General features: G+C 39.6%; 2 protein-coding genes across 2 annotated transcripts in view; one reads left to right on the forward strand and one right to left on the reverse strand.

The window, feature by feature from the left end:
* The first annotated feature begins 947 nt into the window (after positions 1-947).
* The window catches only part of LOC131692992 (probable glutamine--tRNA ligase), a 172,527-nt gene continuing 155,148 nt past the window's right edge, over positions 948-18,326 (forward strand). The window contains exon 1 of the mRNA XM_058980424.1: positions 948-1,102. The gene's annotated coding sequence lies outside the window, so the exon portion shown is untranslated. The remainder of the gene's footprint in view (positions 1,103-18,326) is intronic.
* LOC131687546 (uncharacterized) lies at positions 6,406-11,118 on the reverse strand. The gene has a single exon (XM_058971637.1). The coding sequence runs from the start codon at positions 11,116-11,118 to the stop codon at positions 6,406-6,408; it is 4,713 nt and encodes a 1,570-aa protein (XP_058827620.1).

Here is an 18,326-nt window from a genome sequence, read left to right on the forward strand (position 1 = left end):
TATTTTATTTTATTATAAAAGCCAACTTAATCTACTTACAAATAACAAATTTATGGAGTAAAGTTTATTTTTCAGCTTCTGAAGACAACTTGCTGTGTAAGGTCGCCCCCTTGAAAAGCTGGATGTCTCTAGCTTAAGTTCCGCTAGCACCTCATCTTCATTCTGCAATAAAGAAAAAACAGGTCAATAATTTATAACTTTACATAATATATTACTTACCATCTAAAATTACCAGAATACGCTGCCGAAATCCTGTCTAAATATCAGTTCTGCAAGTTTTTTCACAGCCATCTCAAATTGATGTGGAAAACTGAACTTTTTAAATGTTTCTACACTTAATATTGCCGCACTTGTAAAAACCAATGGATTTAAAGAGCAAAACTTTTCTGATTTATTGCACTGACACATGAAATTGAATTGTGATGGTTATCGATTATGCCATTAAATGGTACACATACTTTTCAAGTGTAATTTTATTAAAGTGCATATGGAAAAATCTTAATTTTTCCATGTGGTTTGAAACTTAAATTTTATGGGTGGAATGTTTTCGAAAATATGGGTGAAACATGTATGATTTACTATGTTGACACTTAAAATTTTAAATGCGATGATAGTCGATCATGTCATAGGGTGGCACACTTAATTTTGAAGTGTAAATTCATTGAAGGACAAATGGAAAACTCTTGAATTTTCAGTGTGGCTTGACACTTGAATCTTATGTGTCGAAACTCTTCGAAAAAAAGTGTACATTATTTGCAGTGTAGGTTTCCACTATAAAGACGCTGAATCCCTTGAAATACTCGCCATCTCTATCTTATTCTTTTTATTTAGCTGTAAGTGTCATTCCAATCGAGCACGAGACCTGTCAAAAGCAGTCAATCCGAAGAAAATCGCTTTGAATCTTTCTGGAACGAGGGCCATTGACAGGTCTCGTGCTCGATTGGAATGACACTGACAGATAAATGGTAAACAAACGATTAACGTGTCGAGTCTTGATCCAGAGGGATTCAGCGTCGTTAGTTTCCACATCTTACGTTTTAGCATAAAAATTGCCGAAAAATTTGTAATTGTATCAACACATTTATCTTAGACGAAGAACAAGGTACGTAAGCAAAGATGCATGAATGTAACATGTACAGCAGTAATTGACAACTGAATACCATAAATTAAACCGAATATACTAAATAAATCTGGTGAGGCTAATCAGCGGTATTGGTGGCCTTATTCGCAGTCACGTCACCTAGTGACGAAGGAAATTTTGGAAATTTTCTAATCAGTTACTGACGTCAGTGAATAGGGCTGAACATATTAGGGTACTTGACTCAATAGTTGTACTAGTGCTTTCCTCTTAATTTCCCTGCAAATGATACGGGAACCAAATTTCCACACGTTACACGCTTTACACAATGAGCGGTTTTTCTTTTTGTTGTGTTCAGCGGAGGTAAAAAAATAAATCGGAGTTACATTTACACAGCACCTCGGTTTGTTTTTCGTTTGCCGCTTAGGTTTACTGGTGCACGAGAAATTACGTTCAGAGAAAATGTTTTCAAAGTTTTTTATTAAAAAATCAATTTACGTGGATTTTTGCAAAAAATGTGAAGGTGGGCTGTTATGTTGAGAAATCAGATAGAAACCGTAAAATTCTACGCATATCAGTCCCATCACAAATGCAAATGGTGTTTATTATTCCTTTTGTTTACGAAGGTGCGCGTCGAGAGCTTTCAGATTAACCTAAATCAATATTAATATAACAGGTTACCGTGTACAATATTTGACAAGAAATTACAAATAAGTAGGGGAGCTTGACCAGGTTTTCAGCTAAACCTACATAAATCTCTAAAAACGTTTTCAATCCTTCAAAACTCAATGAGATGATGTGCAAAGGTGTTGTGCGTGTTCATGTTTTTTTGCAGAATTTTTAATTCGCTTTTGCAAAAGTTATAAAAGTTTTTTCTGTGAATTTGTTTTTCTTAGGTAGCAGTAAAAAATATAAAAGGGTTGAGTTTCATAAATTTCGATTTTTGAATGTATTTCCTTTTAAGGATTATCTACTGCTTACATTGCATGTTCACATGTTATGAAATTAGCCATATTACTGCTAGCTTTGATTAAGGGACCATTCATAAATTACGTTACGTTTTTTTCCGGGGGGGGGGGGGTGAGGTGGTACAGCAGGTTGTGATATGTTGTGACATAGGGGGGAGGGGGAGTTAGCTAGATTGTCACGTAACATGTTTTCACCGAAGAAAAAAATTTTTTCTGTTAATTTGTTATGTATGTTATGAGAAATTTGTGACAATTTGTTACATGGGAGGAGGGGGGAGTCAATTTTGGGCAATTTTTGCGTTACGTAATTTATGAATGGTCCCTAATAGTACTAAAAGATATGGACTGATGTATTAGGTGGGATTTTTGTGTGACGTGATTAACATTAACAGTAGGTACCACAGCATAGTAAATATCAGAAATTTTGCATCTTTCTTTAGCTTATTGCCACTTGGTGAAGTCTCTCCATAAAATCTTGGTTAAATCTCCCCAACATTAGCTCTTACGTTCAATCACAGATAACAGACGTTTAGGCTCGATTTGAATCGTGTGTAAATACCCGCTACTGAAATTCCGAATAAATCAGATGTCTGAAACATGTTTGGCAAACGTTTGCAGATGGCGCAGTGATCACTACAATGCAGTTAGAGTGCAGCTGTCAAACACGTGTAGCAAACAGTTGCGCAGATGGCAATAGTGAAACACGGATTTTCAACGTATATCAATTTGAAAGTTTACACAGGTTTTTGAAGAAATTTTGTTCTAGCCTAAACGTCTGTTATCTGTGGTTCAATGTTGTGCAAATTTTAGTAACAACTATTCCAATGGTCCGATTAATGTAAAATCATTTCACTTCTTCATAAGCAATAGGATGAGATATAAGTACTTTAAAATTGTTAGTCGAATAGATATGTCCATACAAAGCTTGATAAAAAATTACGTCATTTAACTCAAATCTATTAATTACGAAATATTTTCTATAAGGAAAGGAATTTTCATTCCAAACTTTTAAAATTACCTTAAGGGATCGAAACAAGTATAAAAATAGGAAACGATTTTTCACTCCAAACTTTTAAAATTACCTTAAGGGATTGAAACAAGTATAAAAATATTTTTTTTTTAAAATAAGAACCTAATAGAACACGTCATAGCCAATAATAGAAATCTGTGCTTGGTCAAGTCTCCCGATGTTCTCCTATTACGAAGCGAAGGCTTTACAGGACTGATCTCACTACCACAATTATTAAAATCACACCGATCTCTTTTCTCTGAAACTTTCTCTAGCAGTTTTGTTTAGTCCTCAGAATCTAGCATAATGTATTAATAAATGAAGCGCTACGTAATTATGTTTTATTATATACTTTTTTCAATTTTTTGTTAGTGGGATAATTGAGCGTAGAATTTCAACAATGGGACAAACAGACTTGGTATTTTTTACGAAGTCTATTCTATTCTAACCCTTCCACAGCCAGTATTGAAAAGCATCCTGGAAAACACTGCAGTTATTCTGCAGTGTTTTTTGCGTTTTTTTGTAAGCCAGCATTAATATTTGAAGCATTTTTTTCAGATGTCGCAAATATTGTCCGAGTTTTTCCAAAGGAGACACGACGATTATTTTTCAATGCAGCAAGATTCGTAGCGCTATTCGGCGCACGATTCGTCGCAATGTATTTCTTACGGGATGAATGACACTTTAATAAAAGGTCGTGAAATTATGTGTAAAAACCATACTGTAAATAAAACATACGAAGACCTGAAACTTTAGAAGAACAGTTTTCAGTCAGTTTTATTGGCAAATTCAGTTAAAGTAAATAATGAGTACACATTAAACATGGGTAATACATATTTTTCGACGCTCTTGAGCATTTATTATCAAATGCGCCAATTCAATTCGTCGCATCAAAATGATTGAATGGCTCGTTTCCAATGAAACGTACAACATTAAAACGGTAAGGCCTACCGTGGAGAGTTGGGTTTGGAGGTGTTTCAAAATTAGACGGCAACTAAATTGTGCATTTAATGAATAATTGTTGGTCTCGATCGGATTTAGAACGCGTATTTTATCAGTAGCGGAGGTCACTGACCTCGTTCCACAGGCCGTTGGCCTGGCAGTTTGTTAGAGATGGCCGACGGGCCAAGCACAATAGCCCTTTTGGGCGCACACGCACTCGCGACGCGGTTGACTAGTGACTTTCGGAACTGTCCCGTAGTGAAATATCACAAGTCGTTGCACTATTGAAACACAATTTATTTTAGAAAGAAAAACTTCACTATATACTTGAACTTTATTTGCTCTGTTATCTAGCGCGGTTTAGATACACAGATGCGATGTGACGGATGGTCTGAACTTAACTGAAACTGACCTAGCAGACTGGTCGCTGCTATGGTGCAGTGGTGAATATAGGATACGACCATGCACGATCGATAGCTACCTGCTATCCCTATCTTTCTGCTGGTGATAAGGGAAATAGACTGATAAGAGCAGATCTACGGGAGAGAGATAATAATGTGGAACTTATCTGTGTTGCCAACTTAGTGGTTTAGTTCATTCCTAAACATGCCGCCCGCCTTGAAACCAACGGGGTTTCAAACTTGAACTGTCCTCACATTTCTAATCTATGCTGTACTTCTCGCTCCTATCTGCTACTACTTCAACATAACTTTTACAAATTTTGTTTATGCACATTTCAACTTGAATTCACTTTTCAAATGCTTCAAATCTGTTGCGGATGATGACGACACCGAGTCCTCTCGGTTCTGTGGCGATGGTTGCTTTTTAATTTCGGATTAAAGATTGCTTCTACTTCTGCTACGGATGATTGGATACTGCCTTCACTGCCTCTGAATTTCGGATTATTTTCCTATGTGAGGGACGATGGTCATCTATGGCTTTCGGATATCAATATGCTGGCTGGTGTCTCGTACGCTGCGTGTGGGTGCATCGGTTGATGCGAATGACTTCCTTCCTTCTTCATTACGACTCGTTGTGCATTTTGTATGCATGGTTTTGGTTGGTGATTTCCTCGGAATGACATGGATGTAGTATTCTGATGGAGATTTTCGTAAAACCGGAACAACTTACCCACACAAGCTTGTTAGGTGCTTGCGAATACTTCACGATGTGGTTGCTCGTGGGGAGGGTTCCTCGAACTTGGATGACGTTGGTAGTCGAAATAGCTTGCTTGTAGACTCGGAGATTCTAGCTGACTGGACGAGGTGATCAGACCCAACCTCAACTGACTAACCGAGGCTGACTGGAGATGGTACCATGGCTGGTCTCCAGATGAGAAAAGACGATGAACTGTGTAACTGACAACGATATTGCGAAACAATTAGACTTGCTTAACCAGACGATGACCCTTTTGGCCAACGTGGACGCCTTGCGCGTCGAAACTGATGCGTGCTTATAACTACCAATCAAATGAGACAAGACTGTTTCATTTGCCTTCACCAAATAAAGAGAACTTCCAACATGCATGCACAAACGAGACGAATACGAGCTTCGACCAACTGCAGATTGACGGATGACTGCATTGATGACTTGAAATGATGATTTCTGACCCGGAGGACCGGGGCAGGATGACCTATGGAGGACAAAAATTTCTTGAACTTTTTGCAATGTAAAATAAAACAAAAACTTAACTGGACTGCGGAGGCACTCACTGGGGAGCCCTCCGCATTGCTGCAACAGTGGGTTTAGTTCCCAACTGCCGTTGATTCCGTGACGTTGTCCCGGATTGGAAGAACGCAGATTTTAGATATCGCTCTGTCGAAACAGCCGTCCTTGGTACGCACGGTGACAACTCGGATGTTGCCATCTGCTCCGTAGAAGACCTTCACTACTCGTCCTAGGTTCCACTTCAGCGGAGGTGTATTCTCGTCCTTCAGTAAAACCATCGTTCCTTCTGCCACGTTGTCTCGCTGCCTAGTCCACTTAGTGCGATTGTGAAGGTCAGACAGGTACTGAGTGCTCCACTTCTTCCACATTTGCTGAGTGAGACATTGGGCTCGCTGCCACATAGCCTATTGATTGGTATATCCTGAAGGCCTGGTTCTGGGATCGCAGTCAAAGGCCGATGCACTAAAAAGTGCCCTGGAGTGAGCGCTTCGAAATCGTTCGGGTCGCTGCTGACCGGTGTCTGCGCTAAAGCTGTTAGCATTTCGTCAACGGTGAGAGTCCTCAGACCGATTGTCTTCCGGAAGTGATTCTTAAATGACTTTACTTGTGCCTCCCATAGCCCACCAAAGTTTGGGCTGCGAGGTGGAATGAAGCGAAACTCGATGTTATCGTTTTCCGCATCCTTGACAACAGCATCTTGGAAGTGCTGTCCGTGAAATAGTCGATGTAGCTCAATCAATTCACGTTTGGCGCCGACGAACGATTAGTTGTGGTTTTCCTCGACGGGCTACAAATCGCTTCAATGCAGCTAGGAACGCTTGAGTGGTCAGATCTGCTACGAGCTCTAGATGAACTGCCTTCACTGCGAGGCATACAAATATTGCCACGTAACTCTTCACTGGCCGAGTACGACGGTTAGGATAGCTGATGAAGAACGGACCACAATAATCCACTCCTACCTTCAAAAACGGTGAAGATGGAGTGACACGTTCAGGCGGGAGATCTGCCATAAGCTGCTCTAACGCTTTGGGCTTTCGTTTGAAACACGCTACGCACTCGTGGATCACTTTTCTGGCCAAGCTGTGAATAGCGGTTGGCCAAAACTTCTCTCGAACGGAAGCAATCAGCAATTGCTGTCCGGTGTGGAACAAACGTAGATGATAATGCCTCACAATTAGAGTTGTAAAAGGATGATGACTATCCAAGATGAACGGATGCTTCCTGGAAGCTGGTATCGGTGCATGGAGAAGCCGACCGCCAACGCGAATTACACCATCAGCAGACAAACGTGGACGTAGACTATTGATAGTGGATCCTTCATGAACTTGACCATTCTTTGTTAAGCTGCGCAACTCTGCTGAAAAACACTCCTGCTGCGATAGACGAACCAGCACGAGCACGGCTTGCTCTAATTCAACGTGCGAAATATTTCCGGTTTTTCTGGACTGCTTATTACAGGTTTGTGCGTTGAATCTGAAGCGCAGAAGAAGCGCTACAAGTCGAAGAAGTTCGGTGTATGACGAACGCATTCCAAAGATGTCGCTGGGTGGCAGTGCTTGAGTAGGAAATGATGACGACGGTCGCTCTTCCAGCATTGCAGGCTCTATCTGATCTGGTACGGGCTCTACAGTTTTCGGCCAATATTGTCCCATTTGCGACATCCACAGGGGACCCTCGAACCACAGAGACTGATATTGTAGTTGAGCTGGTGACATCCCTCGAGAAATCAAGTCTGCAGGATTTTCAATTCCTGGTACGTGGTTCCAAGTTCCGTCCTTGGTGAGATGCTGAATTTCCGATACTCGATTTGCTACGAACGCTTGCCATCGTGATGGCTGAGATGCTAACCAGTGCTTGACTATCATCGAGTCTGTCCAGAAATAGGCCGACTTAACAGGTGCGATTCGGGCGAACTTCTCGAACAGATGACTGAGTAGAAGGGCCGATGACAGTTCCAATCGAGGAATGGATACTTTCTTTTTCTTGGTCTTCAGATTTTCCAGTGGTGCTACTCTGGACTTGGACGTAATGAGACGTGTGGTGATTGTTCCATCTAAAGCCGTGCAACGAAGGTACAGACAGGCTCCATATGCGACCTCTGATGCATCGCAAAATCCATGTAGTTGAACTTCGGACCAATCATTACTGCAACCAATCCAACGGGGAATTGATAACGATTCTAGAGCCATTAAATTTTGCTTGTATTCCTTCCAAACTTCTTGTAGTGATTCATCCAACGGGTCGTCCCAATCGCACTTCAGACGCCAGAGTTGCTGAATAAAAATCTTCGCCTGTACAACTACTGGTCCCACTAATCCTAGCGGGTCAAACAGACACGCTGCATCTGAGTGGATACTACGTTTGGTAATGGCGGCGGAGTTCGATCGCCACTGTGGAAAACTAAAGCAAAAACTATCAGAACTAGTGTCCCACCGCAAACCAAGTGTTTTCACAGTAGAACTGGATGAATCTAACTCCAGAGTGGATCGTTCATCTCGCAGATTTTTCGGCAGTCTTGAAAGCAACTTAGCAGAATTGGAGTTCCACTTTCTGAGTGTGAAACCGGCTGAGTTGGTTACCTGGGTCACTTCCGAAATCAATGCATTAGCTTCTTCGATACTATCGGCTCCTGACAGCATATCATCGACGTAAAAGTCTTCTTGGATTACCCTAGCGGCAATGGGGTGAGTCGACTCACTGTCTTTCCCTAGTTTCGTCAAACACTTCGTCGCAAGATACGGTGCACTTGCAGTCCCGTACGTGACTGTGGTAAGCTCGAAGATCTTTATAGGTTCTTCCGGCGATTCCCTCCAAAGAATCCGCTGTAAGTGTTGGTCCGATGGCTGCACACGAACCATCCGGTACATTTTGGCTACGTCAGCCACAAGCGCAAACCGATGCAGTCGGAAACGGGTGATGATCGATATCAAATCATCCTGTACGACGGGTCCCACCATTAGCGTGTCGTTCAGGGAAATTCCGCTAGACGTACGACAAGATCCGTCGAAGACAACTCGTAGTTTTGTTGTAGTACTGTCTGGTTTCAGCACTGCGTGATGCGGCATGTAGTAAACTGGGTCATCACAGGACTCATCGATAATCTCCTTCATATGGCCCATCAACAGATATTCGTGGATAAACTCGCGGTACATTGCCTTTAGTTCAAGGTTTGCGTCGAGTCTTCTCTCGAGATTAAGGAATCGTTTGTGTGCGATATTTTTCGATTCTCCCAGTCTTGCGATGGCAAACTCTTTCCTTGGTAGAGTTACGACAAATTTACCTTCAGCATCGCGCACGGTTGTTCTTTCAAACAGTTCCTCGCAGGCAGTCTCTTCAACCGAATGGGTACTGTTGACATGACAGGTTTCAAGCTCCCAGAACCTTGCAAGCAACTCTTGTAGATCCGCTGTAGAAGTGACGTAGCTTGAAGTTCTAGGAATGTTGGGATCCTCCGGAACCTTTCCAGATATTACCCAACCGAATACGGTATCTTGTAGAGTGGGGCCATCCTCGGGTAGCTTCTTCCTTCCAGCAGTGAGCAGGTCGTAGTAGCACTCTGCTCCGATAATCATATCAATCGATCCTGGTTTTCCGTACGATGGATCTGCTAACACAAGATCTGATGGAAACAGACTGATGTCGACTTGAATAGGCCGAATAGGCAAAGTTCGGGTGATCTTCGGTAGAACATGGAACTGCATTGTCTCCGTAAACGTTGAGATTGACGGTAGTCGTGGTTGAATATTTGCTTCCACGAACTTTGTTGATGCAACACTGCCATTACCAATGCCTTCAACTCTCAAGAACGAAGGGGATTCTCGGAACTTCAATCTTCTCGAAAAGCTAGTAGTCATATAACAGAACTCTGAGCATGAATCTAACAAAGTTCTGGCAAACGAAGTGTTTCCAAACTGATCTTCAACGCGAACAATCGCAGTAGACATAAGAATCTGTCGCGGCGATGCTTGCGTAGTAGTCTTGAGAGTATTTGTTACGTGTGAGTCTGTGGTGGATTGTGGGTGAGTGTTTTGAGAGCTGGTGCGAATTACGGGATGTGAAGTTGTGGCCTTTACTTGTGTGGGTGATTGAGTGGGTGTGTTTTGTGTCTGACCTTGCGGTTTTGGTACGATTTGTTGAGGTTGTGGGCCTGCTACCTGTGGTCTACCTTGTACTTGCGGAGTGGGAGGTTTCACTGGGCGAATGACAACTGCTGTATTCTCGTAGTGCAGAAGGGTGTGATGCTTGCCGCCGCACCGATTGCAGGATCCTCGTGAGCAACAATCAGCAAAGTGACCCACTGACAAACAATTTCGGCAAAGTCGCCTTCGGTTCACGTCCTCGACTCGCTGGGCAACTGACATACTCTTAAACTTATTGCAGCGAAACACTATGTGAAACGATTCACCGCAAAACACACATCTCTTCGATGACTGAGCTGAAGTATGAGTAACGGACAAACGTGAACGTCTCGATTCATCAACACTAGATTTGCTTGGAGCGATTGACTGCAATACCGTGCACTGATCTCGTAGAAATTCCATCAGGTTATCGTATATTGGCACCTCTTTAGAGTTGTGGTGGGTTTCCCATTGACGAATAGTGACCGCATCCAAGCGAGAGCATACCATATGAGCAAGTATTGTCGACCAATTTTCCGGGTGTTCGCCTATCTTCGCCAGCATTTGTAAGTTGCGATCGAATTCACTGATCAGAGTGTTCAGAGCGTCGCAGCTTTCTCTTCGCATTGGCTCAATCGCGAACAGAGCATCCAAATGGGCCTTTACGATGAGCTTTTTGTTTTCAAACCTCTTCTCCAAAATTCTCCAGGCTACCTCGTAGTTGTCTGCTGAAAGTTCCACGGAGTCAATCTCCTGAAACGCATCGCCAGTTACTGAAGACCGTAAATATGTAAACTTGTCAACATCATCCAGCTGACGGTTGTTATGAATCAAGCTGCGGAACGAATCTCGAAACGTAATCCATTCCTTCACCTTTCCGCTGAATGAGGGTAGCTTGATATCCGGTAGCTTAACACGAGAAACAGAAGGCTGAGGAATAGCAACATCTTCAATGGGACCAACCTGCCTTGGTTGCAAAATCGACTTGGCTCGCAAAGCAATGGGAGAAGACTTGATCTCGAAATATTCCTCCTCTACAACCCGAATAGCTTCATCAAATTCCTCCTCTCGCTGGATTGCCAGTGCTTCTAAACGTTCGGTTCGTTGCTCTGCCGACTCCTTCAAATCTGGCTTCTCATCTTCCTCGTCGATTATCAGCTCAATCTTGCGCCGCACAGTGTAAAATTTTCTCATCGCGTTCTCCAAAGTTTCGAGTCGAACTTCAATTTGCCTTTCATGCACTTCTCGGCGAAATCCTTGTATAAACTTCGCTATCGTTTTGATAGATGACCGCAACTGCCGCTCTTGCTTCTTGAACTCCTTCATTTCATCCATTTTTGCACTACACTTTAGGTCTTCTTACTGGTTTGCAGTACTGCTGATGTCACTTGGAAACTTTAAAGTTAGATTTTCAGATTTGAAACTGTTCACTCACTTTAGTCCAAACTTCACTTATTAGTATCGAAGCAATACTGCAAACTTCACTTCACTGTTCACTTTTCGACACATTTCGTTGATCAGGAACACTATTAGATGAATTGACCGACACGACGATTTGTAATTTCGCGCTCCCGATTGACAAGTGACCAAAGGAATTGACAGCAGCAGTGGACCCAACAACTAGAAAAAATACCAACAAGTCAGACGATCCGCCAATCATATAATCACACTCAAACCCGGGCTCACAAATCCCAAAAGAAAAACACTCGTGCTTTAGATTTCCAGCTTTTATTTGCCAATATTCCACTCACCCAAAAACCAACATGCAATTGGCGCATCATGCATTTAACGCCACCACAGACATGCAACATATACTTATCCGTTTTATTCTCAGCGATGAACAGCAGCACAGTAATTCTCCAGAAAGAAATGTATCCAATAAACAGCCAAACCTTGCAACAAACTTTCCTCCGTGTACGATCCAAGAAGTGCGATGGCGATCAGCAGCAACCACGCGGTTGGGACAATGCGTCCGTGAGGCCTTCCAATTGTTCGTCCACCTATTATCACTCGCGGTAGCAGACCGCGTGAGTTTTTCTTCACTAACGATTCCCTCTCCGTTCGCACAAATTAAATACGCGAATCTTCGTCCAATCGAGCAATTTTGCGGTTTTATCCGGCTCGAAGGACCAATGGTCTCGATCGGATTTAGAACGCGTATTTTATCAGTAGCGGAGGTCACTGACCTCGTTCCACAGGCCGTTGGCCTGGCAGTTTGTTAGAGATGGCCGACGGGCCAAGCACAATAGCCCTTTTGGGCGCACACGCACTCGCGACGCGGTTGACTAGTGACTTTCGGAACTGTCCCGTAGTGAAATATCACAAGTCGTTGCACTATTGAAACACAATTTATTTTAGAAAGAAAAACTTCACTATATACTTGAACTTTATTTGCTCTGTTATCTAGCGCGGTTTAGATACACAGATGCGATGTGACGGATGGTCTGAACTTAACTGAAACTGACCTAGCAGACTGGTCGCTGCTATGGTGCAGTGGTGAATATAGGATACGATCATGCACGATCGATAGCTACCTGCTATCCCTATCTTTCTGCTGGTGATAAGGGAAATAGACTGATAAGAGCAGATCTACGGGAGAGAGATAATAATGTGGAACTTATCTGTGTTGCCAACTTAGTGGTTTAGTTCATTCCTAAACAATTGTTTTGAATTGTTTTGATCTTAAGGGGTTACATACCTTATTATTTTTCAAAAAATCGATTTGAATTTATCTGAAAGTACAACTCCTTGAGAATATTTTCCAATATTTTTATAGTGATCTGAGAAATAGATCGAAAGTTGCGGCGTTCCCAATCGCCCTTCGTCTACCAACAGCAGTGGTAACATGGAATATTAAACTCGATTATCTCGAAATGCTGTTTTTCTAAATATATATATATATATATATATATATATATATATATATATATATATATATATATATATATATATATATATATATATATATATATATATATATATATATATATATATATATATATATATATATATATATATATATATATATATATATATATATATATATATATATATATATATATATATATATATATATATATATATAATTCAATTCGTCGCATCAAAATGATTGAATGGCTCGTTTCCAATGAAACGTACAACATTAAAACGGTAAGGCCTACCGTGGAGAGTTGGGTTTGGAGGTGTTTCAAAATTAGACGGCAACTAAATTGTGCATTTAATGAATAATTGTTTTGAATTGTTTTGATCTTAAGGGGTTACATACCTTATTATTTTTCAAAAAATCGATTTGAATTTATCTGAAAGTACAACTCCTTGAGAATATTTTCCAATATTTTTATAGTGATCTGAGAAATAGATCGAAAGTTGCGGCGTTCCCAATCGCCCTTCGTCTACCAACAGCAGTGGTAACATGGAATATTAAACTCGATTATCTCGAAATGCTGTTTTTCTAAATATATATATATATATATATATATATATATATATATATATATATATATATATATATATATATATATATATATATATATATATATATATATATATATATATATATATATATATATATATATATATATATATATATATATATATATATATATATATATATATATATATATATATATATATATATATATATATATATATATATATATATATATATATATATATATATATATATATATATATATATATATATATATATATATATATATATATATATATATATATATATATATATATATATATATATATATATATATATATAGTCCCTGTAAAGTACCGTTATTGAGAAAACTGCACGTTTTGAATCGCACTAAGTTTGCTAAAATGCACATTGACTGGCCCGTACAAAGATGGCGGAACGTTTTGTGGACAGATGAGTCAAAAATAGTGCTCTTTGGAACAAAGGGCCGCCAACAATACGTCAGACGTTTACCGGGAACAGAATACCAACCAAAGTGTACGGTAAAGACAGTAAAACATGGCGTAGGTCCAATACATCGCATACCAGGCATCATGGATACATCAAAATACTCAACGAAGCTATGTTACCATATGCCGAAGAGGAGATGCCCCCAAAATGAGTGTTCCAGCAGGACAATGACCCAAAGCATACAAGCAAACATGCGAAAGCTTGGTTCCAGGAGAAGAAGATTGAGGTTATGGAGTGGCCAGCGCAATCTCCAGACCTTAATCCCATTGAAAACCTGTGGGGAGATGTAAAATACGCTGTTTCTGAAGCAAAGCCGAAAAATGTAGAAGAGCTATGGTGTGTAGTTCGTGATTCGTGGGCTGCAATTCCTTTCTCTCGTTGCCAAGTCCTTGTAGACTCGATGCAGAAGCGATGAGTGGTAGTTATTAAAAATAACGGATATGCTACAAAGTACTGAAGAGTAGTAATGAGTTTCAGAACGAGCGGATCGCTGAATTTAAACCATGATTTTCTTGTTTTAAACTACGTGCTGCTATTTTTGAGAACAGTGATTTTTATAAATATCTGAAATTTAAAATACTGAAAAATAAATTTTGCGAAATAAAACCTATATTCAAGTGGGGATGAACTAGTTTCATGTATTGACTATGAAGTGCATTCGAATTAATGCGTATATTTACAATTGTTCTAGTTTCTATATTTTGGAATACCCACTGCTATTATTTTGAACATAACTGTATAAGCGTGATATAATCGAAACATTACTGTATTGCCGAAAAACCACTTTCTTCATTTTTTTCAATCGATCGTAGTTAATTTTTCTCGTACCTTAACGATTCTTTTTTTACGGGAGCGGCCGTTTAGCATAAAGTCATTTGGCATAAAGTCATTTAGCATAATTTGGAGAATTGATCCACTGAAGGTCATTTGGCATAACAGTTATTTGGCATAATGGTCATTTAGCATAATTTTGTGAATTGATCACACTGAAGGTCATTTGGCGTAACAGACATAACGGTCATTTGGCATAACGGACATTTTGCATAATTTTGCTAAGTGTCATTTGGAATAACATAAGAATGTATAGTTTATCAGGTGAATGACCCATAAGGTTAAAGCTGCATTAAGCAATAATAATGTGTTGTTATCCATTGCCTAATATTGATTATATTTCAAGTGATTTTTTAATATTTTATAACTGATTTTGCCTTTTTTCAATATAAGCAGCTCATTTGAGTTTTTTTTGAAATTTTTGTGCTTATTCATTCTTGCAATTATGGATTCTTTGCTATGACATACTTTTTTGCATAGTATAGTGTAGAACTGCGATCCACCCGACGTATGTTTTGTTTTGGCCATTATAATTATGATCGTCAGTGAATTTTGGTTTTCCATACATTGTTATAATTATCCTTATTATCTTTCTTTAAATCATGAGCTGTTTTTTAAAATTATATACTTTTTCATTTGAAGATTTCCTCATGTTTTTCAACCGATGATTTATTAACTTATATATATTCAACCGTCGGTTGTTACACTACTCTAGCACTTGGGGCGAAACCAATGCAACGCGGCATTGCCGCATAACCGTGACGGAGGCGAAGTGTCTGCCGACCTGCCGTTGGAAGCGGCGACCCCCCGCAAGCAAACCTGTCATCAACTCGTTTGCCCTGATTACTCAAACAGGGGCTATAAATTAGTTTAAGTCCGACGGAGCGACAGCGATGTCGGACAGCACGCAACTTGATGTGATGTGGCGTAGCCACATTGGTCGTTAATGTTTTTATTGGTAAAAAAACTCATTTTAAGTCATTTAAATATTTAGGTAGTACCCGTTATGTTAAAACATTTGAGCTACATGACAGCTGCTTATAATTGCACAACTAACTTTCCCTCGAACGATGAACGTTATTGTCAACATATAATCAAAATACATAATACATACAAGAAAGGATATCTTCAAAAAACATCCTGTTAATCAAAAACTTTATCACTACATATACCTATGCCAAACGACCGTTATGCTAAATTACTGTTTTCTTTAACATAAAAATATTTGTGCGGAAAATTGTTCAGCAGTAGCACGGCTCAAAATTATGCCGAATTACCTGACTTCTCGCACTGTCTTAAATTATGTGTTTCCCTGTAGTTGAAAAAATAGCAAATGATCTCCAGTGTGATCACTTCTCAAAATTATGCCAAATATCCGATATGCTAAATGTCCGTTGAAATATGTTTAAAGGCATGAAATATGTTTATAATCTTCGCGGAACGAGATGCAACTTGGATGGGTGACTTAGTTAGATTTTGCAAAGGAACAAAATGTACTGAATGAATTCTTAACTCAATGGTTTGATAGCCGATTGCCGGACTGGATGTACATCCGCCGAGTCGGGTCAGACCAATAATTATGAGCGTCGTTTATTATCCAAATTCTCCTTATATACCCTTTTCCTTAAAGCTAAAAAGAGACATAAAACGAAGCGAAGACCAAACTTGCTTATCTTGCAATATTGAATTTATTGATTGTTTTTAGGTTGCGTCGCTGTGCACCGAAGCAAGCGCCGGCTCGGTGTAAAGCGGGAAAACCTATTCCTATCGTGTGTAACGAGATTGCATGCGCACTATCTTATTTATTGCGTTTGGTCGGAAAGCGAGCCAAGCGCTGGGAGGTAGTAAAGCGTATGTAAACTGTTCCGTATGTTAATAGAAAATCGTTTACTAGTGCTTTTGCGATGATATTGGCCTCTTTTGTTGGGACTGGTATTAATACTATATATTTTGTTAAGTCGCATTGAATGCTGACTGCGTATCTGTTATTATTGTTAGTTTTGGGTAACGGACCTACTGTGTCTATTGGTATTACTTCAAATGGAGATGACGGGGTTATTGTAACTATTTGTTTTTCTCTAGTATTCTTTATGACTTTGTTCCGTTTGCATAATTTACAGGCCTGAATGAATTCTGCAATGGATTTTTTCTTGTTGTTCCAATTGTATATTTCTCAGAGCTTTCACCATTCATTCAAATTCAATCTGAACGAACCACAATACAGTTCAGTAAAACGCTTGCCTTCACCACAACCGAATGAATGGTCGCTACAACAATACGAGGAAACAGAAACAGGAACGAATATATTCACATAAGGTTGTATCATTATAATGATGAACAGTTGTATCATTTAGAGAGAGAGAGTATATCAGTATTATCTTCTCTCTTGAATAGTGGTCCCTTGTTGCTTGGTTGGTTATTTGGTTCACGAACATACAAGCTGTTGAATAATTCAGGTTCATTGTGTAATGCTGAATCTGAATATAAAATTCATCTGGCCATATTAGCGGTTTTCAGCGTATTTTGCTACCTCAGTTAAGAACATATGGCTTGTGGAGCGGACATTAGGCAACAGGTACCGCTAATTGGATTCTGTTGAGGTTTGAGGGGAAGAAATTGAGCTTGCGTTCACGATGCTCTATAAATCTAGGGAAATCGTGGATATTCAAGCATCGATATGCATTTTATCATTTCAATCTTTAGGAAGAAATTAGTACCCCGCTTTAATGCTTTAATGATCTGGACAGATTAATTCGCTGCAATTATTCCGAGCTTGACGAATGAAGTTTTATTCGAAATATCCTCCAAATGAATCTTGAAAGATGACATTATGACAAATGAATCTTGAAAGATGACATAAAGGCATTAGCCTTTATTCTAAGTTACCCGAGATTTTTTTTGCAACCAGCAACCAAAAATGTTTTCAAATTTTGTTAAATTGAAAAAAATCACACAATATTTTTTTCCTATTCCACCAACATTACTTTAACAAATTGCATTCATCGACATTTAAATTAAACATGATTTACGAAATTCATAGTTATGTGAAATTAAAATAAATCTGAAACATTTTTGATGCTCATATATGTCAGGAGCAGAACACGTAAATTTTTACGATTTTTTCTAGTTCTGTGCAATACTAAAAAGCCCCCTAAATTGAACTCGAACAACGACTGGTTTATGAATATTTTGAAATATATTGTATTCCACAAGACAAATTGTTTTTGGTTTAATAATTGAATAAACAGGAAGCATGAACCTCTAATGTGTAACCCGTCAGGGTAACAATTTAGCACTGGGTGGAAATATACCATTTCGTGCGTACTCTCTCCGTAGAGTGTATTGTTTACGAAAATTTATGCTCACCGCTGTTTTGTACCGTTCACACTAAAGTTGTAAATTTTTGTTCATTTTCTCGTTTGTGAACGGTTTTGTTTGTGCAGATAGGTGTAGTAATTTTTGTTGAACATTTGTATATAAGAAGCATAGGGTTTAGGTAGGTCTCTGCTCTCCTCTCGCTGTAAAAGTGATTGCTAACTATGCTGTACCATGGCAATGACAGCTATGCGACGGTGCGTTTTTTTGGTGCTTGTTTTGGGTCGAGTGAGGAAGGCGGCCATCGAGTTGTGAGAAAGTGACGAACCACGGCGAATAACAGACGTCCGTAATAAGTTTTTGTGGGACAGTTTCTGCCACTAGAGAAAAGTTTCAGTGCGCGCGTGCGACGGCAAACTAAGACCGTCGGAAAGTGTCGGCCCGTGGTTCGGGCACA

This window comes from Topomyia yanbarensis, chromosome 3 (assembly GCF_030247195.1).
Source record: "Topomyia yanbarensis strain Yona2022 chromosome 3, ASM3024719v1, whole genome shotgun sequence".
Taxonomy (NCBI): Eukaryota; Metazoa; Arthropoda; class Insecta; order Diptera; family Culicidae; genus Topomyia; species Topomyia yanbarensis.